Source organism: Gekko japonicus, unplaced genomic scaffold (genome assembly GCF_001447785.1).
Source record: "Gekko japonicus isolate JY-2015 unplaced genomic scaffold, Gekko_japonicus_V1.1 scaffold58, whole genome shotgun sequence".
NCBI classification, from domain to species: Eukaryota; Metazoa; Chordata; class Lepidosauria; order Squamata; family Gekkonidae; genus Gekko; species Gekko japonicus.
The window spans coordinates 816,233-840,822 of record NW_015162475.1 but is presented as its reverse complement, the minus strand read 5'-3'; the positions used below and the strand labels follow the sequence as shown (position 1 = coordinate 840,822).

General features: G+C 44.2%; 1 protein-coding gene across 1 annotated transcript in view; it reads left to right on the top strand.

Annotated features, from left to right (window-relative positions):
* AVL9 (AVL9 homolog (S. cerevisiase)) overlaps positions 1-24,590 on the top strand; it is a 38,625-nt gene that overhangs the window by 4,715 nt on the left and 9,320 nt on the right. The window contains exons 2-10 of the mRNA XM_015405740.1: positions 6,952-7,072; positions 8,353-8,438; positions 12,034-12,105; positions 14,405-14,494; positions 15,956-16,022; positions 16,589-16,629; positions 17,476-17,514; positions 18,968-19,037; positions 21,073-21,620. Of these exons, the coding sequence (XP_015261226.1) occupies positions 6,952-7,072; positions 8,353-8,438; positions 12,034-12,105; positions 14,405-14,494; positions 15,956-16,022; positions 16,589-16,629; positions 17,476-17,514; positions 18,968-19,037; positions 21,073-21,620 (1,134 nt within the window). The remainder of the gene's footprint in view (positions 1-6,951; positions 7,073-8,352; positions 8,439-12,033; positions 12,106-14,404; positions 14,495-15,955; positions 16,023-16,588; positions 16,630-17,475; positions 17,515-18,967; positions 19,038-21,072; positions 21,621-24,590) is intronic.

The following is a 24,590-nucleotide window of genomic DNA, read 5'->3' as shown; positions in this document are numbered from 1 at the left end:
TCAGTCTGTGGCTACATTTAAAGTGGCAAACTATAGTTTGTGCTGGCTCTCAGAGCTCTCTCAGCCCCACCTACCTCACAGGGTATCTGTCGTGGGGAGAGGGAAGGTGATTGTAAGCTGCTCGGAAACTCCTTTGGGTAGTGACGAGCGGGTATCAAAACCAACTCTTCTTCTTCTTCTTTCCAGTCCTGGGTTGGAAGGACAAGCTTCTTCAACAGGAAAGTAACCGATCAGTTCTGAATCTGTGAACAAAGCAGAGTGCTCTCAGGTCCAACTCATAATACCCAGTGATGAATTAATGATTAAATATTCTTCCTTCTCTCTATCCTGCACATCCTTCTCTCTATCCTGCACATAATCCTTAGCTTTGCTGAGGTTGTTACACTGCCCAAAAGGGAACACAGCCGAAGAATATTTGTCAGATGTTGTGTAAAACGCAATGGCTGAGACTAAAAAAAAAGTGTAACTAGTTGGGGGAATGTTGGGCTTGTGTTTCTCGAATAGCAGCTCCGCTCACCGCATGGCAAGCAGTTTTTGAAACTGGAAGGTCTTTCAAAAGCAGTTAAGGATATGACTTTGTGGGAGGGTGTGTTGTTCAAAGTGAAAAAGTCAAAATCCCGCTGGGCGTCCCTGAGCCCTTGGGTGAGCCTAAAGTAGCCCTTTGGAACCTGGCTAATATTGCTGCTACTGTCTCCCTTGTTTTCTCCAAGGCTAATTATGTTTCGCTTCTGTAACCGATTTAATCCAGGGCTTTTGCATCTGTTTTTTCCAGATGTGCCACAAACCTCCAGGGTTGGCTTACCATAGCAAAGTCATCGTCCATTTTTAACGTGCTGCTTAATAACCCCCTCCCCCTCATTTTTAGCTCAGTCACATAACTTATATACCTTAACGGGATAAATATTTTTATGAGAAATTACAGACAGCGTCTTTGAGAAGAAGCATGTAAAAGCTTCAGTTTGAATTGTTTGGATACAAGATCCGGTAATTGGCTGTGCGTGTTTTTCAGCATCTGGGAGACAGTTCTGATTTGCAATGTTAACATCCGATGGAGTTAGAACTACAAACATGCAACAAAAGGCTTTCTGTGTTACTATAGCCAAAACACCCTGCAGAGCCTATGAGCACTCTGTATGAAACCAGAATTGTTTTTGGAGGGGTTATTATCGTTCTGAGTACAAGTATAATGTGCATCTAATTCAACTTCTGTGATAACATATCATTGATATTATATGTTGCTAGTTATACATAGCCAGTGTGGTAGGTTGTTGGACGAGGATCTGGAAGACCCCTGTTCAAACCCCCCCACTAAGCCATGAAGCACACTGGTTTGCCAGTCACACTCTCTTTCAGCCTAGCCTACCTCACAAGGTTGGTGTGAGGAGAAAATGGAGGAGGGGGTAATGATGAACTCCTTAGAGGAAGGGTGTGATAAAAATGAGTGGCAGAACTCTAATCTGGAGAGCTGTGTTTGATTTCCCACTCCTCCCCATGAAGCCGGCTTGGGTCAGTCATAGCTCTCTCAGCCCCACCTACCTCACAGGGTGTCTGTTGTGGGAAGGGGAAGGAGATTGTAAGCCGCTCTGAGACTTCTTCAGGTAGTGAAGGGCGGGGTATAAAACCAACTTCTTCTTTGTCTTCTTCTTCTTCTTTGCTGTGCTCCCGGTGTTCATATTATTTGAGGGAAACCATTTACCTATGTGGGGTTTTTCAAAACCTGTTTCTTTTCTATGTCGGCAATTGGCAGGTTGTATTACAGGTCTTGAAATATTTATCAGACGTCCTGTGGTATTCCTGATACAAAAGATGGGTGTTGGTCAGGTGCCCGTGAGAAAGTCAGTCCACCTCTCTTCTATATTACTCAAAAGAAGCACAGTTTGGATATGTATGGGTTTTTTGTCTCCTGGTACCTTTGGTTTCCTCCTTTTTTTCTTTTCCATGTGTTACTTTTGGACGTAGTAGCAGCAGAGGGTTGAAAATGGAGTATATAAGCCTCGCTGAGACACTTAACAGAGATACAACCTGGTCTATAATACACATCGGTTTTTGAGATTTGCAGGGGAGGACTGGAAGAGTGAAACGGCCCTGGAGCCAGCCAAACTGAGCAGCCCCTGTGGTGCTACAAGCCAGCACTGCAGGGTTGCTCAGCTCAGACCCCGCTCGGGTACCAGCGATGTGCTTCAGCTCACCCATAGCCTCCTCTCCTGCAGCACGACCCAGAAACTTTCCTTGCAACTTCACTAGCCAGACTTGCCCTGGAGGGATTTGAAATAAGTTCTCGGACCATTTTTTGCCTTAAAACTTTTCAGTGCCTCATATTATATACAAAGGGCAAGTGTTTCTTGAGCATATTGGCAGGGTAAGCAAAAGACAGACTGGGGCAATGGGAAGAGGGCCCCGTTCTGCAGACCCACCCCCATTTCTTGTTAGCTACCCAGCCTCGCCCCTCCCTTCCCGTTTTCACCATCACAGGGGGGAAACTGCTGCAGCCCGTCCCCCAGAACACACACACACATGCTGAGAAGACTGGGAGGAAGGCCTGCCCTCCTCCCCACCTCTTTTGTGGTGGGGCACAGGTATCTGGGGAGGTAGATTGGTGTCCTGGCCAGACTTGCCTTGGATATGTTTTGCACACAAGCCATCTGCTCTGCAAGGTGCAGTCATGTGGGAGCAGCAATCTGGAGGCTCTAACCCTCCTCCTTTTAAAGGTACAGATGTTGTCAGGGAGGTTTAGGGCACAGACAGTAGGAGGCTGCAGAGCAGCATCTAAAAAGGCATCACGTGGCTTTACCAGAAGAAGCAGCGGATCCAAGGTGGGAAGTGGCTCTGTTGGTTCTGTGTGGCTGACTGGCCAACTGTTCCCCACCTGGAGCACTAACATTACCAAATCATGCTGTCACCATGATGCTGACGGAAGCGCTCTCACCTGATGTCTTCCTCCAGTAAGCATCTGCAGACCAATCCAATGCCTTAGCTTGGGAAATAAATAGGTTTAAGCAGGCCTAGTTCTGCAGAAGAGTGGGTTATTGGTTTTCTTTGCAATAGCAGCTGACGTACCATATTTTTCGCTCCATAAGACGCACTTCCACCCCAAAAAAAAGTGGAGGGGGGGGAAGTGTGTGCGTCTTATAGGTTGGTGTGTTAAAACCGTGGCCATGCTGTTCCCGAAGAATAACTAATCCAAATCAGAAAATGACCATTTTATTGAGATTTGGGGTTATGCAAGGTTTTGAGTTTTATGTGAAAACTTCTGAAACGTTCCCACTGATGAAGAGTCGCACGACAGAAACTTGCATACTTGCTGCTGGTATTTATTAGGGCCAGTTCACACCACCGTACTAGCAAGGGCAGGACTGGCCCTTTAACTTACCAGCAAAGTTCCTGGTGGTCCCTTGGCAGCCGGTACCAATTGTCCTTGCTGCCACTCCATGGGTCTGAGCCAAGCAGAACTTGTAGTGCCGCCAGCAGTGCAAGGGCCACTTGATTCAGCTTGCTCCAGGGCCCTTTCAATATCCCAATCCTGCATATTGAGCGTTATTGGAGGCTCTCTCCTCCCCTTCAACCTAGACCTTGTTTGTGTTAAATGGGTGGTCTGAGACCTTTGCCCTAAGCACTGGCCCTAATAGAAGGCAGGTTACGCAGCACGTGCAGCATTCCCATCTGGGTCCTTGGCAAACCCTGCACGCAATCTGCTCACTGTGATCTCCGTGGGGTCTAAAGTAGGCAGGAAAACAGTCGTGTGGATTGTCCCTCAGCCCGCTCAAGAGGCATGTACAAATTTTGCATTCTGTGGGTAACCTTGTCCCTGCTTTGGAAGCGGTTCTTTGCTCCTGATATAGAGCAGATTAAATTATTTCCAGGATGCCTGGCAAATTAATCTAAGCAGAGCATCACTCTTTCTGCTGCAGATGCCTGCCTTGTGACACCGATAACTTCTCATACCGATGGCTTCCTTTTGAGAATACACCATAAAGCATTCGAAGGTCAGCTGATTTCCCAGCTCAGACTCAGGAGGCCTTCAGCAAAAGCTTTTTCAGCTTGCACTTTAGGTCAAGCTTTCTGTCTTATGGCCTTTACTTTAAGATGATGCTTCCACAGAAGAGGTTTTTGCCTTGTAGCTTAATGTAGAATCCTTGTTCGTTTTCTTTAGTAAGATTTTCATTCAAGGCTGTGGCTTTGTAAGTTATTCCATACTTGATTCAAGTTATTCCATACTTGATTCCATCATGATTTAAAAAAATAAAATCTGGGTCCTGATTATATTGCTTTACTGAAGAAGGGGGGGAAAGTTAGTATTCTATTGTGGCCAGTACTTTTAGGGTATCTTCTTGGGTGACAAAATGCTGGGAGCCTACAGCTGAGTAACTGAATGCTTAGTTCAAACCAATATGTAAACCTTTGCCATTGCCTCCATAGCTTTTTGGGCCATCCTGCCCCCTTTGGCTTGTCACAGGGCTATGGGGACTGTATAAAACAACTGGCAAAATTCATCTGTGTAATCGTTCAAGCCCATAAGAGCCTAGAGTTCAGGCCTAGCAATCCTATACTTTCTTGGCTCCCTGGTTCATGGTTCCCAGCTCTCACTTGGCTGCCCATTTCTCCAGAGTCCCTTCTCTGACATTAGGCACATCTTAACTAATTTTCTCACCTCATCAGCTTTCTCCACCCTATACTTTTCTTGGTATACATTTTTGCCTCCCCCATTTTACCCATTTAGCTCTGTGAGGTAGGTTAGGCTGAGACAGTGGTTAGCAGAAGGTTGTGCAGTGGTTAGAACTCTGGCCTTTCCAGTCCTAGTGTGATACATACCCGCTATATCACACTGGCTTTCAGTTCAGCCTCAGTTCTTAGCAGCTGTGCTCTCTCTAAAGTTTGAATGTTTATGAATATTCTATGTCACTTTGCCAATTTACTTAATCTGTGCCAGAGGTTTCACTGCCTCAAAGACAATATGATCTACACTGAGATTCAAAAACTGAGTATAATGGCTGTGGCTATGGTTAAAATAATAATAGTACAAAAATATTCTCACCTTAACATTTATTAATAATTTGCCAGGCACAGGCAAAGTTGAAGACTAAGATAATCTGTGTAATTCTTCTGGTATATTAAATTGTTTTTTCACCCAACTGATATTCCTGTGCTGGCATTGCCATATAGCAGAAGTTGGCCATGTAAGAAACAGACCATAGGTCTCATTTTGCCCGCCCAATTTTTAGTCTACCCATTTTATCCTCGTCTGAGTGTCCCGTAGACATGGCAGTATGAGGCCACGGAGGTCAAACCGGCCCTGATTTTGGTCTGGTAAGCATGGGATATGAGCCTCATATTGCATGCCCTTTAAGGTTGCTGGGTGCCCCATAGCTACCAATGGGGGGTAAGGTTGCCAGCTTCAGGTTAAGAAACTCCTGGAGATTTGGGAATGGAGGCTGGGGAGGACATGGACATCAGTAGGGTACAATGCCATATAGAGTCCACCCTCCAGAGCATCCATTTTCTCCAGGGGAACTGATCTCTGTAGTGTGGAGATGAGCTGTAATTCTGAGGGATCCTCAGGTCTCACCTAGAGGCTGGCTTCCCTAATGCCCTTTATTGTATATGAAAGAGCCTTTATGAACAGCAAAATGTAGGACTAGTATAATCGACTGGCTGGATTCCGTGTGGTACCAGCAGAGGCTGGTTTCTCCTACCTCCCGCTTGATGGTTTAAAAATCAAAGTGTTGTCCTACCTTAGGCTGGAAGAAGTTTGTCCGGCACAAGGAGCCTTTCTCCAACTTACATGGATCTTCCATTGGTGAAAGTCTGGAGGAATGCTTCAGGCTTTGCGTAATAGAATGGTAGCATCGAGGGCCTTCTCTTTTCATTGGTATAATCGTTTGATTCTCGTCCAGCTTAGTTGTCAAGGCTGACTTGATAATCAATAGGCATCTTACCTTCCTTAGTTGTCCTGCTGCAGCTACTCTGATGCGCAAACAACAACTGACTGAGCCTGATGTTTGTGGGGTCTGCTTCATTCATTTCAGCATCATTTTTTCCTTCGTACGTAGTTCTGTAAGAGCTGCATTGAAATTGGATCTTGGCCAGAGCTTGAAATAATAATACTTAACAGAAAAAGTGTTGCTTAAATGGCATTCAACAGGGGTGTTGGGGGGGGGGGGTTAAGGTGGAGAGGAAGGTGATAAATGTATGTTTGTAGGCATTCTTATTCCTTAGAGCGGCGGAAGAAAATTCTGTGTGCTAGGATGACTTACGGAGTAGAGAGAGAGTTTCATGGAGGGAGGTATCATCTTAATAATTTCAGTTACATTCACACAGTAGTTGATCCCTTTCAATAAATACTGCTTGTATGTTTTGCTGTTACTAGAAATCATCATGTGTGTTTTGTAGGCGTCTCCTTCTTCCACAGTTAGGAGTTCTGCCAGATGACGTTTACAACCGCAATCCCATGGGAGGGGTGCACAAAACAAGCAAAGGCTTTATGCAGGGTCAGGCTTTAGAGTGTTTTGTTTTATATTGTGCCACAGAGCGCACGTGCATCTAACTCTCCTCCTAAAGTGGACCTCTAAAACTTGCCCCATTCCCAAAAGAGTGAGGTTCTTGAGGGCTTTTCACAGTTCTAGCGGCGGAGGAATGTGCCTCTGAAGGCACAGTGAACTGGAAAGTTTCATTCCATGAGTGGAACGGCACTCAGAGTTGGTTGGATACAACCCAATGAAAGATATTTATTGATATAAGCCATGGGTGAACCCAAACTATCCTTATTTCTTCTTTCATATGTGGCCTTCTCCTATTAACTGCCCAGGACTTTCTGCCAGTTGTTTCAAGGAACGTGATATGCAAAGGGATTCTTTACTCTGTCTTACACATGGATATCAGATGACTGATTGCTGGATTTAGAGGGTCGCTCCTGTGGTTCTGGAATAGCGGTTCTTATAATGTCTCTATTTGCAGGTTGAGTTCTCCTATCCACCCCTAATCCTGGGAGAAAGCCACGACAGCCACAGTCTGCCGGAGGAATGGAAGTATTTACCTTTCCTTGCGTTGCCAGATGGTGCTCACAATTATCAAGAAGGTGAGTAGTCTGTTGGGGAGGTTCCATCCAGTGCTCTGTGGTTTCATTTTCATTTTTAAAAGAAAGTCGTGTATCTAGGCCATAACAAATAAGTTTTGAAAGACTCCTTTTATTCTGCATAGTAGAATAAACACTGCAAAACGTCATGTATTCACATTTGATACAAGACAGCAGAGACTGTGCACTAACAATTTTAATGTTTACCTGCTTCTGCTGTGCCATGCGAAGTGTTTGTAGAAAATCACAACCCAAAATGCCGAAGTCGAAGCACAGCTGCTGGCCAATCTGTTACTACAGCAACAAGCCTCTAAAGTGCATAGGTTTGGGTACAAAATGAGAGTAGTTGTTACAAGGCTATCATAGCAACAGAGCAATCAGACCTGTTCTGTTGAAAGCGTTCTCTCCTGGGTCTTGCATTTTCCTTGCTGGCTGGAGGTAAGACACATCTCCTGGTAAGCAAGTATTTCCTGCAAGGTTGCCATTCAGGCAATTTGCTTGTTTGTCAATGATACTCATTATTCTGTTAACACCAGTTGGTCCCTGGGAGCTCATTCTTAGACGATTCCTTAATTTTATATCTACAGAACCCTGGTCAGTACCTAGTTTTCCTGAGGACCAATCTCCCAGGCAGCCGAATGGCTGACACCAAGTTCTTTGCCCCGCTTGTCAATTTTCTCCATCTTGAGGTCCAACGCAGTGCAAAGGGCCAGATTTGGCTCAGGGACCTCCAGTGGCCAACCTTTGCTGCAGAAGACAATCCACTTGTGTTTGTTTCAAATTGTCTAAGAATAGCAGTAATTAATTTTGCATATTAATCTTTGGAATGTGTGAAAATGGTATCTGTGGACTTGCAAACATTTTGTGGTATCAGTGAGTCCCTTTGTACAACAAATATTTGGAAAAAATTACTTTAATGGGTGCTAGATTCAGGTGGGTACCCACGTTGGTTTGATGTAACAGATCAAAGTTTGAGTCCTTTAAGACCAACTTTATCCTGCAAAGATGCCATTGGAGTAAAACTTGTTTTAATGGGGGCTGGTGTTTTAAAAGATGGATGAGTGGGGATCAAAATCAATTTTCACCTACAGTGGCACAATAACTTGACTTGGCCCTGCATGCCACGGGTGCCATTGTACCACACCATGGCATCTGCAGTTTTTCCTAGGCATGCTGTTGGTGGGGAAATTGATCCATAAGGTTACAGTGTGAAGGACAACACTGTAGAGATGTCAAGCCTTGGTTCCATACCATGTTAGTAAATTCTGAGGTGTTCTTTTCAGATACGGTTTTTTTCCACTTGCCACCAAGATGTGGGGATCGAAATACCATATATGGTGTCTCATGCTATAGGCAGATTGAAGCCAAGGTAGGTTTCATTTGTGTGAATCTTAGAAAAAGAAAATAAAAAGCTTTGTGCAGAAGCTACCGTATGAAATGTAGCCTGCTAAGTGGGAAGACCTGAATTCCAGGACCTGAATTCATTTTAATAACTGGGCCATTATGTTCTACTTCAACCATTGTATAGGGGCTAGATCTTGATTGCGGAAGAGAAAACGAGTGAAAACACCAAGGAGAAATAAGCAAAGGAGGATCTCATTGTAAAAATCTAGTTGTTTTTCTTCCTAATCTACTTTTAAAAACTGGAAAGTTAGAATCTCCTTTGATATAATGTTACATGTTTCCTGCATCTTCTCATGGCAAATGTATCAGTTTTTGTCCCACAAAAACTATTCCTTTTGTTTTTAAAAAAAGAAAAGAATTTACACAGTGATACAAAGTCTTATCTTTGCATTTAAATAGAATCTGATGCTTTGGGGCAGTTAATCTGAATTACTGGGTTTCTTGTAAAAGTTTATATCCCGCACGGGGCTCTTTTTGTAGAAAAAGCCCAGCAGGAACTCATTAGCATAATAGGCCACACCCAACATCAGGAACTCATTAGCATATTGGGCCACACCCCTGACAGCACAGCTCATTATCACATTAGGCTGCACCCCCATGTTACCAGAAGTGTGGTTATCCAGCCACACCCACCTTTTGCTTGTTATTCTGTTTACCTTGTTTGTTGTCAAAACCCAGGGCTTTTTTGTAGCAGGAACTCCTTTGCATGTTAGGCCACACACCCCTAACGTAGCCAATCCTAATGAGTTTCTTTTTGGGGTGTGGCCTATTATGCTAATGAGTTCCTGCTGGGTGTGGCCAACTTGGGAGCCAGCCGGAATTTCATTCCTGTGCGCTCCTGCCCAAAAATAGCCCTGATCCCGCAAATGCTCAAGCACGAGCTCAGTTACATGCAGCAATTACACAGGCTAAGTCACTGTTAAAAACAGTCAAAAACATTTCAGTCACAAAGCTAATACTATACAGCTGTCTACAGAGGCTTGCAGCATGACCTTAAAAAAAATGACACAGAAAGCTCAACCAGCTCGACAAAAAGCCTGGGCAAATGGCGTCTAACCCTGAAGGGGCACCAAGGCAAAGAGTTGTGGGGAAACGATTCTGCTAGGGAGCTGCAATGTTCCCTCTAAGCTGTAGAGTCCTGTGAGAAAAAATTCTACTTTGTGAGCTACCAGCATTAAAGTTGTGAGCAGATGATTTGGCTACTGCAGAAATTAATGTGTTCTGGAGCCATCCTTTTTGAGCTGAGACAAAAATGTGTGAGCCGGAGGCTAAAAAACTGTGAGCTAGCTCACACTAACTCAGCTTAGAGGGAACACTGGCTGCCACTGCAGGAAATGGTCGTATTCCTGGTTAAACAGAGTGAGAGAGAGAAAAGGGGCCTCAGCTGAAGACATTAATGGACAAGCATAAACTTTTGTTTACTTTATATATGGTATTGAACTGCTATTTCTAGTGACTTGTTGGTGCATAAACATTTATCATTGTAACCTGCCATGACTCCAGTATTGGAGAAAGGTGGCTAAAAATGCTTTAAATACATAGTGGAAGCTGTGGTTGGAAATCCACATGTCCAGAATAGTTATTTGTATTGGCTGAGTGTTTGTTCCTCTCTCTCTTTTCTGTTCCTCTTTTTAAAAAGTATTGGTATTGATGGATGTATCTTGGTGAACTGGTTACCATTGGAAGAACCGAGGTTAAGGCTTGTATAAAATTAAACACATTGAAATAAAAATCAAGTTTAAGGAAATAATACAATTAATCAAACACTGTATAATTGTTTGTTTTTAATTAGGCAAAACTTTTTGGTGCTGGGTTCTTGATAGAAGTACAAAGGACAAATGAAAGGTGCCCCTCTTATCAAGTTATCTGAGGCTGAGGTGTTTTTTTTTTTAATTCTCCTCCCTAGTACTTTTCAAAGTCTTTGATACCAGAAGCTTTCCCTCCTGTCCAATGTCTCTGATGCCCATAGGCTTCTGGCACACACAGGGCTTGGAAATATATGTCAGGTGCCCCACTGAACTGAGGACTGCCCAGCTGGAGTACGAATAGGACATTCCCACTGTGTGTGGAGAGCATTCTCTGAGAGCAGCAGTCTGCAAGCATGCTGAGCAGACCCCTGGCAGTTCTTTACATCATGGAGGCAACGCCACGGGTCAGATGCACCTGGGAATGAAAAAACTCCATGCATGCCTGGTCTGTTTTGAGTGATGGGGTCTTCATCTATTCCAACAGAGAAATCTGCTGAAAATCAATGAGAATATTTTGGAGCATATGACCAGGACCCAAAAGTACTGAGAAACTAATTCTTTAACCCAAAGGGAGCCTTTAGTAGTCTGTTTCTCAAGTAGTAGCTGTGGCGTCCTTCCTATTAGAGGGGACTGTTTAAATCATACTTTGTGACGTGCTTGCTTATAGGGGAAATGGTTTTACCTTTAATTCACACTTTGTGTATATAACTTGGTAGTTTCTGCTGCCACCAGGAATTAAAAATTCCAAATCTCTCTGCTTTGGTAGTGTAACCCAGGGTCTGGACACTTCAGAGGACTATGTGGCCCTGAGGAAGTACTGTACTGAATTCTGGGATATATTTAAATAAAGGATTTATTGAAATAAGAACAAAATAGGTTTCTGGGAAAAGGAACTTGTAAAATATAACTAGCAAGCTTGGTGTCAAACTCAGTCTCTCAGACACCAAAATCCCATTCTGACAGGCTTCTCTCTCTGTGTCATATATGTAGCCAAACCGACTAAACTCTTTGACTTTTCCACACAAGATAAATAATTGGTCTAATCACACAGTTTAGACACAGCTTGTTTTTTTATATATATAGTCTCTCTCACAAAACTTTTAGAGTTCCACAGACTCTCTTTAGAGCTTTTCACACTTCACTCTCCAAAGACACACACACAGAACACTGTCATAAAACACACACACAGAAATTCCTCTCGAACAACTCCTCCCACACTCTCAGTCATCAGCCAATCACAGCACACACATCTCCCCCTATTGTCTTCCTTGCATTACTGCAGTAAAACTAACATTTAAAGGAACACACACACATCAAAACAAGGAACCATTACAGTAGCGCTCTGTGATTTATAGCAAGCTGCTTCTGTTGTTTCTTTCCTGTCTCTGCGGTTGCACCCCTTCACATCTGTCTGCTCTGTGTGTGCCTTCCAAAAATTTTTGCTCAACAGGTCCCAGGGTCCCAGTTTAACTTACTCCTGTCTCTTCCCATGCGGCTCCCAAATGTGAATCCCTCTTCCACCTGACATCAGATTATCTTCAGCACTTACTTAAAACGTGCCTTTTCCTTGAGTGACATCTCCCCTTTCCTCCCCCCCCATGTTTCTTGTCTTTGATCAGGGTAAATACCTGCAGAAGGTACCCATCCATCCTTGTAATTTTTGTACAGTGATAAGTGATTCAATAATAAATTATAAGTGGCCTTGTAGCGGGGGGGGGAATCTCTAACATGTTTTAAAATTGTGCATGAGTAAAAATACAGTAAAAAAATTATGAGTAAAAATACAGTAAAAAAATTATTTCTTTTTTTTAGGCATTGAAAGTACGGCAGGCGGATATTACCAGAGAAACTGTACAGAAAAGTGTCTGTGTCCTAAGTCAGCTGGTAAGCGAAGAGATATGGCTAGAAAACAGTCTGGCTTTTTGATGTTTCTTTTATGTTAGACTCCCTGTTCTTGAAAAATATCATAAGTGCTGGAATCTTTGGCAAAAGTTTCTTTTCAAATTGATACGTCCGGTAAAAAAAAAAAGTATCATGCTTTTTGGTGTAGTGGTTAAAGTGCGCGGACTCTAATCTGGGAGAACCGGGTTTGATTCCCCACTCCTCCACTTGCATCTGGCTGGATGACCTTGGCCAAGCCATAGTTCTGGAGCAGCTGTCCTTGAAAAAGAGCAGTTTCTGTCAGAGTTCTCTCAGCCCCACCCACCTCACAGGGTGTCTGTTGTGGGGAGGGGAAGGGAAAGGAGTTTGTAAGCAGCTCTGAGACTCCTTTGGGTAGTGAAGGGCGGGGTATAAATCCAGTCTCTTCTCTTCTTAAAGTGAGAACAGTTCTAATTAGTATATCCCATGGTGCAATGGGAAAGGATCCCACTGCTTGCTGGTTAGAGTGTCAGACTAGCATCCGGGAGATCCAGGTTCAATTCCCGTATGCCATGGAAGCTCGGTGGGTCGATCTGGGCCAGTCCCTCAGCCTAACCTGCTTCAGTGTGTTGATATGAGGATAAAATGGGGGAAAGGAGAGTAGTATGAGCTTCTTTTCCTACCAAAAAAAAAGTTCCAGAGATCATTCAGGAAATTACAGGCTGGTCAGTCTAATGTCAATACCAGGTAAGTTGGTGGAATCCGTTATTAAAGATAGGATTAGTGGGCACATTGATGAACAAAAGCTACTAGCATGGATTCTGTAAGGGAAGATCTTGTCTCACTAAACTTTTAGAGTTCTTTGAGGGGGTGAACGAGCACGAGGAGAAGAGTGACCCTGTAGATGTTGTTTACCTCGACTTCCAGAAAGCTTTTGATAAAGTTCCTCATCAAAGGCTCCTAAGTAAACGCAGTAGTCATGGGCTAAGAGGACAAGTCCTCTTGTGGATTAAAAACTGGTTAATTAATAGGAAACAGAGAGTAAGTATAAGTGGGCAGTTTTCACAGTGGAAGATGGTGAGCTGTGGGGCACCACAGGGCTTGGTACTAGGTCTGGTGCTTTATAACTTGTTCATTGATGATTTGGAGTTTGGAGTAAGCAGTGAAGTGACTAAGTTTGCGGATGACGCTAAGTTGTTCAGGGTGGTGAGAACAGGGAGGATTGTGAGGCGCTCCAGAGGGATCTGTCAAGGCTGGGCGAGTGGGTGTCAATGTGGCAAATGAGGTTCAGGGTGGGCAAGTGCAAAGTAGTGCACATTGGAGCCAAAAATCCTAACTATAAATACATGTTGATGGGTCCGAACTGGTGGAGACTGACTAGGAGTGAGATCTTGGAATCATGGTAGATAACTCACTGAAAATGTCAACTCAGTGTGCGACAGCAATTTAAAAAGGCAAAGGCTATACAGGGGATTATTAGAAAGGGAACTGAAAACAAATCAGCCAGTATCATAATCCCCTGTATAAATTGATGGTGTGGCCTCCTTTGGAATACCGTGTACAGTTCTGGTTACTGCACCTCGAAAAAGACTTTGTAGCATTGGGAAAAATGCAGAAAAAGGCAACCAAAATAATTAAAGGGATAGAACACTTTGCCTATAAAGAAAGGTTAAAGAGGTCAGGGCTCTTTAGTTTGGAGAAATTATGACTGAGGGGTGACTTGATAGAGGTTTACAGAATCATGCATGGGATAGAGAACTATACAAGAACTTGTGGGCACTCAATGACATTAACGAGCAGTAGGTTTAGAACAGATACACTGTAGTGCTTCTTCACCCAAAGAGTAATTAACATGTGGAATTCACTGCCACAGGAAGTGGCAGTGCCTGTAAGCATAGACAGCTTCTGAAGGAGATTGAATAAACATATGGAGTAGAGGTCCATCCGAGGCTATTAGCCACAAGGTATAGATGAAACACTCTGTCGGGGGCACTGATGCTTTGTATTCTTGGTGCTTTGGGGGGCAACAGTGGAAGGGCTTCTGGAGTTCTAGCCCCACTGGTAGACCTCCTGATGGGTTTTGGCCACTGTGTAATAGAGTTTTGGACTGGATGGGCCATTGGCCTTATACATAATGGCTTCTCTTATGTACCCATTTGGCAGAAAAGTGAAGTATAAATGTGTAACACTTAAGATGCATGTATGTGAGGCTGAGTGCAGGGCAATCAGGAATTATATACAACCAGATCAAGAGATGTAGAGCTATCATGTCCTGGTTGGTCCTTTCCTTTCTGGATGTAACATGATGTATTTTTCTTGCAAGCCTCTGTATGGTTTGCTCCAGGCAAAGCTGCAGCTAATTACACATGCCTATTTTGAAGAAAAGGACTTCTCGCAAATTTCAATTCTCAAGGTAGGTTTTCAATATACAAATTTGCTAGACTTTTAAAAAACATACAGAATTTTGTGGCTAGAAGAATAATGTTTCTGTGTAGTATTAAACCAGGTAGGGATCCTCCCCATTTATCTGTTTGATTTCTAAACAGCAGCAAGGTTAAAGTTGCTTTGCTTGGAATCCTGCCTACAGTTTCCATGACAGGAGGGCTTCCATCTCCGTGGGTGCATGACTGCCCCCCTCCCTGAATAGATTAGGGTTGGGTTTCAGACATGCACTGCTGGAAGAGGGAGTCAGTAAGAATTGCGCAGCCTCTTGCGTGAGCAGAAAGATGCAGCAGGATACGTCTCCTTACTCCGCATTTTCAGAACTTCCTTTTTCATTGAAATAATAGGGCAGCCTGAGCAGGGCCAGAGATTGAAGGCACTTGTTGGAATCTTTGGCCAGGATCCGCTGAAGCATGCCACTCGTTCTGAATGCCAGAGACTGGTGTTTCTTGAGCAGCACATATATACGTGCCCCATGGCCCATTGCAATGGGAAGAGTTTCAAAGGTCACTTATAGAGATGTGAAGGCCTGGGAAAAAAACAGAAAAATTCGGGGGGGAAACAATTTTTTCCCATTTTTTTCCTGAAGCCTTTTTTGTTTTTTTCCGAAAAATTGAAAAAAGAAAAGAAAAGAAATTGATTATGGAACGTTTTATTTTAACATGATGAATAAAATATTTTAAGACCAGGTGTTCAAATATTTTCCAAATCATTTCTAAAGTATATATATATGGTATCAGATTGATGTAATTTCTGTACACTGAGGACAAGCAAGTCCTAGATTACAAACTGAACTCTCCAATGCAAGAACAAGATGCATTTCTTCCTTTAGGAGGTGCGATTGTCAGAAGAAAATAAAAAAGTTTCAGTTTTGTTTTTGCATGTGGGTGGGTATTCTGTAATAATTGTTTGGATACACTATATTTTTAATATGCTAGTTGTGATCATTTCATGCCAAGTAAAAATGTCCATAGTCATATTTTATGTTCCTAAAGTAACAGAATGACTATCAAACTAGAAAAGACAAAAGAAATGCTAATGGAAATTTTCGGAAAAAGTGGAAAAAAATGCTACGTTTTTTCCGGGAAAAAAACGGGTTTTTTCCCCGAGCTTCAAAATTTCCGGAAATTTTACATCTCTAGTCACTTATGGCACAGGAATCCACTGGGCCAAGGCTCAAAAGTCTCAGAGGGCATGCAGAAGCCTTGGGACACGCAATGTAACTCTTTGGCTCATGGCCCATGTCTGCAGGAGTTTGTTGGATTGATGCCACGTCTTTAGTGGTGCCTTTAAAATAGCTTCAGCGCTCTTACTATTTTGGCCGATCCTTGTTGTTTGAAGTGGGCTTGGCTTTTTCATTCACTTTCCAGTTCTTTTGATAGCTGCCTATATTTAATGTTGTTGATGCTTTCTAAATCTGTGATTTTTTCAGGAGCTTTATGAACATATGAACAGCTCATTGGGAGGAAGCCCCCTGGAAGGTTCACAGGTTTACCTTGGTAAGCAGCTCTTACTAAAGAAGATCGAACTGTTGAATGTTTGGTTTCCTGGAGTGTAGAAAAGCTCCAGTTCCAAGTCGGGTTTCCTGAATAATTTACTAATTATGATTACTTTCCCCTTCAGTCATGGGACTAAGTAATTATCTGGCCAGTCACCCCCCACCCCCCCAGTCCTCTCCTTTTATGTGGGATTCCTGGCATTCCATTTGCTCAGTGAAGTGAGCAGCTCAGCTAGTTCCCTTAAGACTGTGCTTGTTCAAAACGAGCAGCTACATTATTAAAGATATCGGTCATATAACTTGCCTTCATCCTCTTCTTTCTCTGCTGAATTTGCTGGGGGTAAGGCAAGCATTTTTGCTGGCTGAAATCCCGTTCACACTCCAGGTCAGTGAGCCACACAGTGCCTATTTTCCAGTGTTGAATACAAACAAAATTCTATGAAATCTTTCAGTCGTGTTGCTGGCAGGTTTCGCCATATGTGTAGCAAAACATGTATAACTTTTTATATTTGGAAGTCCTACTCACGGGAAACAAATGCAGTAATTGTTTTCTTCTTGTTTTCTTAGGTTTGTCTCCACGAGATCTTGTCCTTCAGTTTAGACACAAGGTATATATTCTTCTTGATCTAGATTTGTAACACATGCAGCTCATGTGCCTCATATTTTCATTACAGTTCAGACATTTTTAACATATGAGCTGCTGCCCGTTTTTATAGTCTTCATAGGCTTGATCCTGTGCTTTGTGCCAAAATCAGTGCTGTTCTAATGAACAGGAAAATTGAACTTCCTGATTATCCTCTTGACACAAAAGTAGACTGGATGTCAATATTGTCTTTGCATCCTGGCTATCATCTTTCTCCTTATCTAAGCATCTCTTTACATTGTCTGTACCTGTAAGTGCTGAGGAGGAATGGAAGGTTTTCTCTCCTGCTTGACGAGGACTATTAGATTTTACTCTTTCTGGTACACAGGGTGATAACTTGCTATTGCATAAGTGGTGCAAAAGAACTGAGTGAGAAATTGACCTTGAATTATATGTGCACCATTGGTGTCTAGTTAACGTTAATGACCTGTTCCAAAGAGCTGTTATACATGTGGTTGTTACAAGAGCAAATTCTACACAACTGTTGGGTTGGATCCAGTGGTTCCCTTTTGTTAAGTGAGGAATCTTACAATGGAGAAAGGAATCTTTTCTCCAATGGAAGATTCTTCTCTTAATGGAAGAATGAGTGAAACAGTTTCATTATATGTATGAAGTTTCTGTAAATTGATGATCAGTTTTAATCCATGTAGATGCCAGACCTCAAAGTACGTTATCATGTAGTTATTTGTTTAGACCTTCATTGTACCTTTACCCACTGAGAATTAATAAATGAAAATATTATAGTGGAATAGTAGTGTATGTACCAATTCCTGGTGGTGACTTAAAGATTTGTTTCTTTTAAATTTTCAAGGTCTTAATTCTTTTTAAGTTGATTCTTCTAGAGAAAAAGGTAGGATCCTTTCATGTTATTAATGAAAATCCAACCTGAACTTTGCCTGTTTGAAATTATGCTCCATATATGAACAATTTCTGGAATTTTTGTGTGGTCAGAATCTCCCAGTCTGACAGCTTAGTCTGGTGTACTTTGTAACATGTAATTAGGCCTTCACTGAACAATACTCTGATGAGACAGTGACAGTAACAATACTCTGAGAATACTAGCTAACCTCAGTCCTTCTGCGTCTGCCTTCCAGTGTGCAATCAACAAGGTGTCCGTCTTTCTCTTTAATGCTGCCTTGCCTGCCTTGGGACTCTGAAATGCCAGCTCTACTCTTGTGTCTGTCCTGCTGCCTGTCTTTTCCCAGCGGTGCATGCAAAGGCTCTGTCCCTGTCCTGTAACTCTGCCAGCCTGTCTTGGAGGCTCCCAGTCACAAGATCTGCCATGCCAGCTGCCTTTGTGGGCTGCCAAACACTTCCCTGTGCTCACTCTGCAAGCAAAAATGACCGGTAAAACAGGGATGCTTTCTCCTTGCCCGCCTGCAATTTGGCGTGGCCAGTCCCTTGGATGACAAAAATAATTCCTGAGAATGTCACCCAGTGGAATGGGAAAAAACAAAGCTATGCTGGACCAGACTACGTGGTCTAGATATTTCAGGAAGTACTAACAGCACAGGCTACAAATAAAGAAATCTGCTATTTACTTACAGGTTCTGGATAGAGCTGGCATTCTACTTCACCTCTGCCAGGTTTCCTGTCATTAACTAGTGTCAGTAAAAACAAAATATTGGTAACAAGTGGGGACCCACAAGACTCGTGGGGGGGATTCCATACCCCCCACACACACTGCTGAGCCCAGCAGCTGGCATCTGGAGTAGCTGCCAGTGTCTTCACCTGTCGATCCCGGGCTCTCAGCAGCTGCCATTCTCCCCCATGTGTTGCCTGGACATGCAGTGGCTGCCAGTGTACCCTGCCATGGTGCCCGGGCCCACGGCAGCTGTTGGCTTCCTCTCCTGCAGTGGGTGCCAGTAACATTCACCACCAGGCTCACAGTGGCTGCCGGTGTCAGCTGGTCCTGGAGCAGCAGCTGGCGTCCTACTCTGCTGGGGTGCCCGGCTGTAACCGCTTTCCCAAATCCCGTTGTCTGTGCGTGCACAGACTATTCAATTATATTTCGGGGTGGGTGGGATCCCCCTATGTATTTTTTTAAAAGATTTTTCTGCACACCTGAAGTGTCCCCCTAGTGTGTGCATAAAAATCTCCATAGCCCCAATCCGCGGATTTAGCTATCTGCAGATCATGGTCACACATGCCTAGTAGTATATAGATTACAACTTCAGTGCTTGAAAGTTCTCTGTGCTGGTTTCGTGTTGTGGTCTTTCAACATCTATCTGAACGAAAGGCCCCAGGATTCATGTCAAAGGGGCATTTCCTATTAATTTTTTGTAATTTTTTGTCTCTTTCAGGTTTTGTTTTATATCTCACCTGTGAATAGGTTGGTGGGAGCACTACTGACTGCATTATCGCTCTTTCCTGGTGAGAACATTATTTCGCCACTGTTAATCTTTCTTTCTTTCACATTTACTCAGTTTATTAGGCTGAATAGCCGATGGGGCTGTGTCTTTGGGCTACTTCCTTTGGGAAACCTACATACCACCCCAACGGTATCGACAGTACAAAATGGCTCGGTCCAGACACCTCGCAAAACCGTGGTTTATTTGCACTATGGCTAGCTTGTCAAACCAGGATTCAGCTCATCGTTGCACATATCCTGGTCTTGCCCTGACACTGCCCTCTCTGTCTCTCTCTCTCGCCCTCGCCTGGGGGAGGCATCCCCAGGAAACAATCTGCACTCAGAAATCACGTGAAACCAGAGTTAATAAACCATCTTCAGATCCTGACTTCACAGCCCAGTTTGATATTGAGATATAGTGTGGCCTGCATTTAGACAATCACAATAACCGCGGTACAGCTAAACGTATGCTTTCATGTAGGGTCTGAACTGAGCCAATGGCTGTGGCTAAGCTTGGATATTGTCAGGCATACAGCCATGCATAAGACTTGGCGCTTTCTCTGTGATGCTAAGATATAGGGTTGGATCCAACCGGCTCTTCTGCTGGCAAAAAAGGAAAGAGACCACCCTAAAAGGCTACACTGAGAATCACGGGACCTGTGGAATGGGGGCTGTCGCACGGAGGGGAGTTGAGTGAAAAAGCTGGCTGGATCCAACCTGTGGCTTCTACATTTGTGATGCTTGCGCAGCCTTCGTTTAGGAAGATTCTACAAATGTAGAAGCCACGGGTTGGAGCCGAGAATCATGGGAAAGGGAGAATCCCCCTTTCATTTTCCCCTGAAGGGCTATGGGTTGTATGCCCCAGCTTTCTAGCATTTTTTTTTTCAAAACTATCAGCAGCAGCAAGGACAGCCCCACTGCATTGGGAGTAGGAAACGTTTCTAGTGGCAGCCCCATGCGATCCGTCTGCACTGCTGCACTGGAAGCCATTCCTCATACGCACAGCAGCACGTGCAACTAATAAGCGAGCCACACAACTGCAGTTGGCAGGCCAGGTACATTAGGAGGTTTTTGATGCAGCAACAGCTAGGCTACTTGCGCCGAACACTGGAGCAGTTATCTCTAACCCTCCATTCTCTTCGAGCGTAGCTTCCTTCTGTCATCCAGCCACTAGGCCCTGAAAGTGGGATAGAGGGGGATTTATTATTTTTTTTGGTACTCCCAAGTACAGTGGCTAGCTAGTGAGTAATACGTGTGTTTAATGTGTCCCAGACACCATCTAATTAGGGGACCCAACTCTCATGACTTGGTGTAGCTCTTTCTTAGCTGCTTCAGTTATGTGCGGCCACTGCTGGGAATCAGTGACTTAGAGGCCATGTCAGTGCTTGCATTTTCATGTTTCACGCGGAAAGGAGACTGAGGGGCAAAGTACTTGTTGCACGGAGAATGTGTGATCAGATTCCCCAGATGCTTTAAGCGACAGCTGTGGAGGAGACCAGGGCTGTGGCACCGGGGAGGGGGGGAACTGCACCATCTCCCCCACCCACCCCCCAGTCAAAACCACTTCCTAGGTTGTTGTTGTTGTTCCTAGTTGTAAAGAGACAGGTGCCCCTTTCTTTGTTGGAGGGCCAATGTGTTGTAGCAGTTAGAGTTTTGTGGGATCTGGGAGACCCAGGGTCAAGTCCCCACTCTGCCATGGAAGCTTGCTGGGTGACTTTGGGCCAGTCACACGCGCACACTCAGCCTAACCTGTCTCACAGGGCTGTTGTGAGAAAATGGAGAGGGGAATGATGATAAGCTGCTTCGGGTCCCTATTGTAGGGGGGAAAACAGGGCAGGAAAATATAAACAAATAAATATTCTCTCTCCTCCCCAGTAGACACATGTGTAGGGAATTTTAATTAATTAATAACGTGGGGGGGGGAGGATGGTGCCCCCCTTCCCTCAGCACCACCACAATCCACACCAGGCTATGTTGTGCAGTATGTTGCATTACTACGTTTAAATTCACTTTCTATTTCGCTGTCATTGATTTTGATTGGTGTACCTCCGGTTCCAGGTATGATAGACCACGGTCTTACTGACTGTTCACAGTACCGGCCGAGAAAGAGGGTATCTGATGACACCGTCCACCAGGGAATTGCTCTCCCTTTTGAGGATTATATTTCGCTCTCTGCTGTGGATCTCCCCAGTTCAGACCGAGGAAGGGCTGAGGAAAGCCAGACTTTGTTGGGAAACCAAGAACTGGCGACTCAGAAGGCAGATATGCCTGTACCTGAGACTGAGGATAACGCCTTCAAAACACAGGCTTCCAATGACACGGGGCAGCATTTGAAACCTCCTTCCCGCACGTCTCCGGAGTCCTCTGAGAGCGACTGGGAAACCTTAGATCCAAATGTCCTGGAGGACCCCAACTCGAAAGGAGAACATGACCCTTCTGCGACAGCGGGGCAGCTTGAAATCCTTCCAAAGGAATTGGTGGTCTCTGAAACCATTCCAATTACTGTGCAGCCTCAACCGAAGGCAGGGCACACAGTGTTTGTTCCTGGACTTATATCTGGTTTAGAAGAGGACCAGTATGGCATGCCTTTAGCCATCTTCACCAAGGTAAGAGAGTTACCAAAATCTTATGGCCCTTTTCCCCAAAAAAGTGAAGTGCAGTCTCCTAGGTGATGCTGATTTAAAAGGCCTTGCTTTTGGACAGTGAGCGCTCCAGATTTAGATCTTAATAGATTTTGAGTGCAAAGGTGTATTTAACACTGTTGAAGCAGGACAGATGAGGGGTTTACTCAAAGCGCCACGCATACTTTGGAAAAATAATCCTGTTGCCAGTTTGCCAGGGAGAAAAATGAGGGTAAATGAGTGGGCAGTAGTCCTTGAAGCTGTCTGATGTATAAGCTGAGCCGCTGGAGTGCTAAGGCTGGGAATGTCCAGCTTTTGGGAAACTTGTCCAAGGGGGACCTCGTAACTGTCAATGAAAGTAAAGGAGAATGAGGCAAGTGAGCTGAGAGACCATCCCAGAGTCTCTGCGCCATCAGTGGGAACGTCTGGACATGCCCGTACAGTTCAAGGCCCAGACAGATCTCATCCCAGTCAGGGAAGCAATGCTCGTTGTTGGTCAGTAACCCCTTTTGTAGCTCTGGGGCTCAGCACAGGACTTGCCCGGCCTCATCAGTTCCTGGAGCCTGCCGCACACGATGCTCACGAAGGTCTCACGGCTCAGGAGTTACACTGTCAACACACAAGTCCATGAGAGGAAAGGGCCACACACAGTTGCTTAGAAAGGATGCAGAAGCCTCTGAACGTGGAAGATCCCTCCCCCCACACTGTTAACCATTGTGGCTAAAACCCACCCTTAGGAGAATGGCTCGTGAATTTCTCTCATCCTTTTTGATGTGAGAATGTATGCTGAAGTCAGAGAATGCGTCGGTCGTCTTTGAGGGTCTGAAGGGTTTAATCAGCACTAAAAGCAATCTGCTGGTGGCTCCCGAGGTTTGTGTTACAGGAGTGCCTAGCCTTTGTTTCCCGACGGCCAGGTCCTGTGCCACGTGCTTCCTTTTATCCCCATTTTGCTCTGGGTGCCTGCAGCCCTTTTTAGTTAAATGCCACAATTTTTCTAAGGCAGCAGCTGGAAGTGGGCTGGCATTTTACTTCTTCTATTATAATGTTCAACTATTATGCCTTCAGTGCTTTCCTTTGAAATCAGGGTGTAAGCTACATAAAAGGACTTTGTTCAAAGACTTTTTTAAAAAAAAAACCACTAAAGTTTTCTGGGAAGTTCTAACATAATTGATGGCATAGGAAAATATCAAGCACAGGAAATACAGCCATTTGCTCCGTAACCCTCACTTTGGGAAATTCTGACTGGGAAAGTATGGTGACCTCTGATAGTAACTGTGTAGATTTCTCTTTGAGCAAGTTTATACAATGAAGGTTGACGGGGTGACCCCTACATTCACTGTAAAGGTGACTTCCTTGTCATTCTTCCATGGCTGCTCACTTTTATAAACATTCACCCCCTGTGATGACTTTGAGGGAGTGGCCCACAACTGAATTTCTTTGTGTTTAGATTTGTGGGAAGGAGAGGGACGCTTATAAAACCGAGTAACCACAGAAGAATCACAGGGAGTGGTCACATTTTCCTGTTAAAACTTCCTGCTTTAAAAAGGCAGCTTTTTGGTATTTCTTGGCTTTACAATGCTTGTACATCTGTCTCTGTTGTTTCAGCCTTTTGTTCACTGTCCAAAGATTATGGTAACTGGACTTGCAGTTGGGACAGTTTTGTTCCTGTGGTCATTTGGCACCTCGAAGCTATGCTCTACAGGCATGAACGGGCTGGATTTAAACCAAAGGATGGTTCAGATGTAATGCCACACTGCGCTGCAATGCTGTGTGAATGAGCCCTATGTTCAGGTGCTCCACATAGTCAATAACTGCATTCTGCCACAAACCACACTTTGATGTTACACCTGAACCAGCAAAGAATGGCTTGAGTTTCTCCTCCAAACCGATATTGCAAATCCTGGCTTGAAGACAGTTTGCAGTTTGGTGTAGTGGTCAGAAGCACAGACTCTAATCAGGGAGAATCGGGTTTGAGTCCCCACTTCTCCACATGCAGCTGCTGGTGTGACCTTGGGCAAGCCATAGTTCTGATAAGAGTTGTCCTTGAAAAAGAGCAGTTTCTGTCAAGAGCTCTCTCAGCCCCGCCTACCTCACAGGGTGTCTGTTGTGGGGAGGGGGAAGGGGAAGGAGTTTGTAAGCTGCTCTGAGACTCAGTGTCCCCTCTAAGCTGAGTTAGTGTGAGCCAGCTCACAGTTTTTTAGCCTCCAGCTCACACATTTTTTGTCTTAGCTCAGGAAGGATGGCTCCAGAGCAAACTAATTTCTGCAGTAGCTAAATCACCTGCTCACAACGTAAAATTTTTGCTCAGAGGACTCCACAGCTTAGAGGGAACATTGCTGAGACTTCTTTGGGTAGTGAAGGACGGCGTATAAATCCAATCTCTTCTTCTTCTTAGTCAGTTACAAGTTCTCTCAGAGCTGTTCGGTCAAGAGCGGCTCTCAAAAGAGTTCTTTCAGCCCCACCTACCTCACGGGGTGTCTGTTGTGGGGAGGGGAAGGGGAAGGAGATTGTAAACCTCTCTGAGACTCCTTCGGGTAGTGAAGTGCCATGTATAAAGCCAGTCTCTTCTTGTTTCGGATGGGGAGTGCAAGCCCTAGTTCAGATGGTAAACTGTGCTATTGCAGAAGTCACCAGTCAGTTGGGATTTAATGGGAGCATGGGCATTGACCATGTGGTTACAAATCACGCTCTGGTGTTGCATCTGAACCATCCCTAAGACCTGGTCAAGTTGTTCCTTGATTGGTTGATAATAACCATTCTGCTCAATTAAAGTAACACTGTTCCAGTACAGTTAACACTAAACATGAATTCTGCATTGGAAGGGGGTCTCTTAGTACACATTATAATTACTAAACACATTAGACATTCCTGTTGTAAGCATCTAAGAACATGGCATCTCTTTCCCCATCAAGCCTTTTGTTTTTCCTTTGCAGCTAATCACTTCTCTTTTCCTTT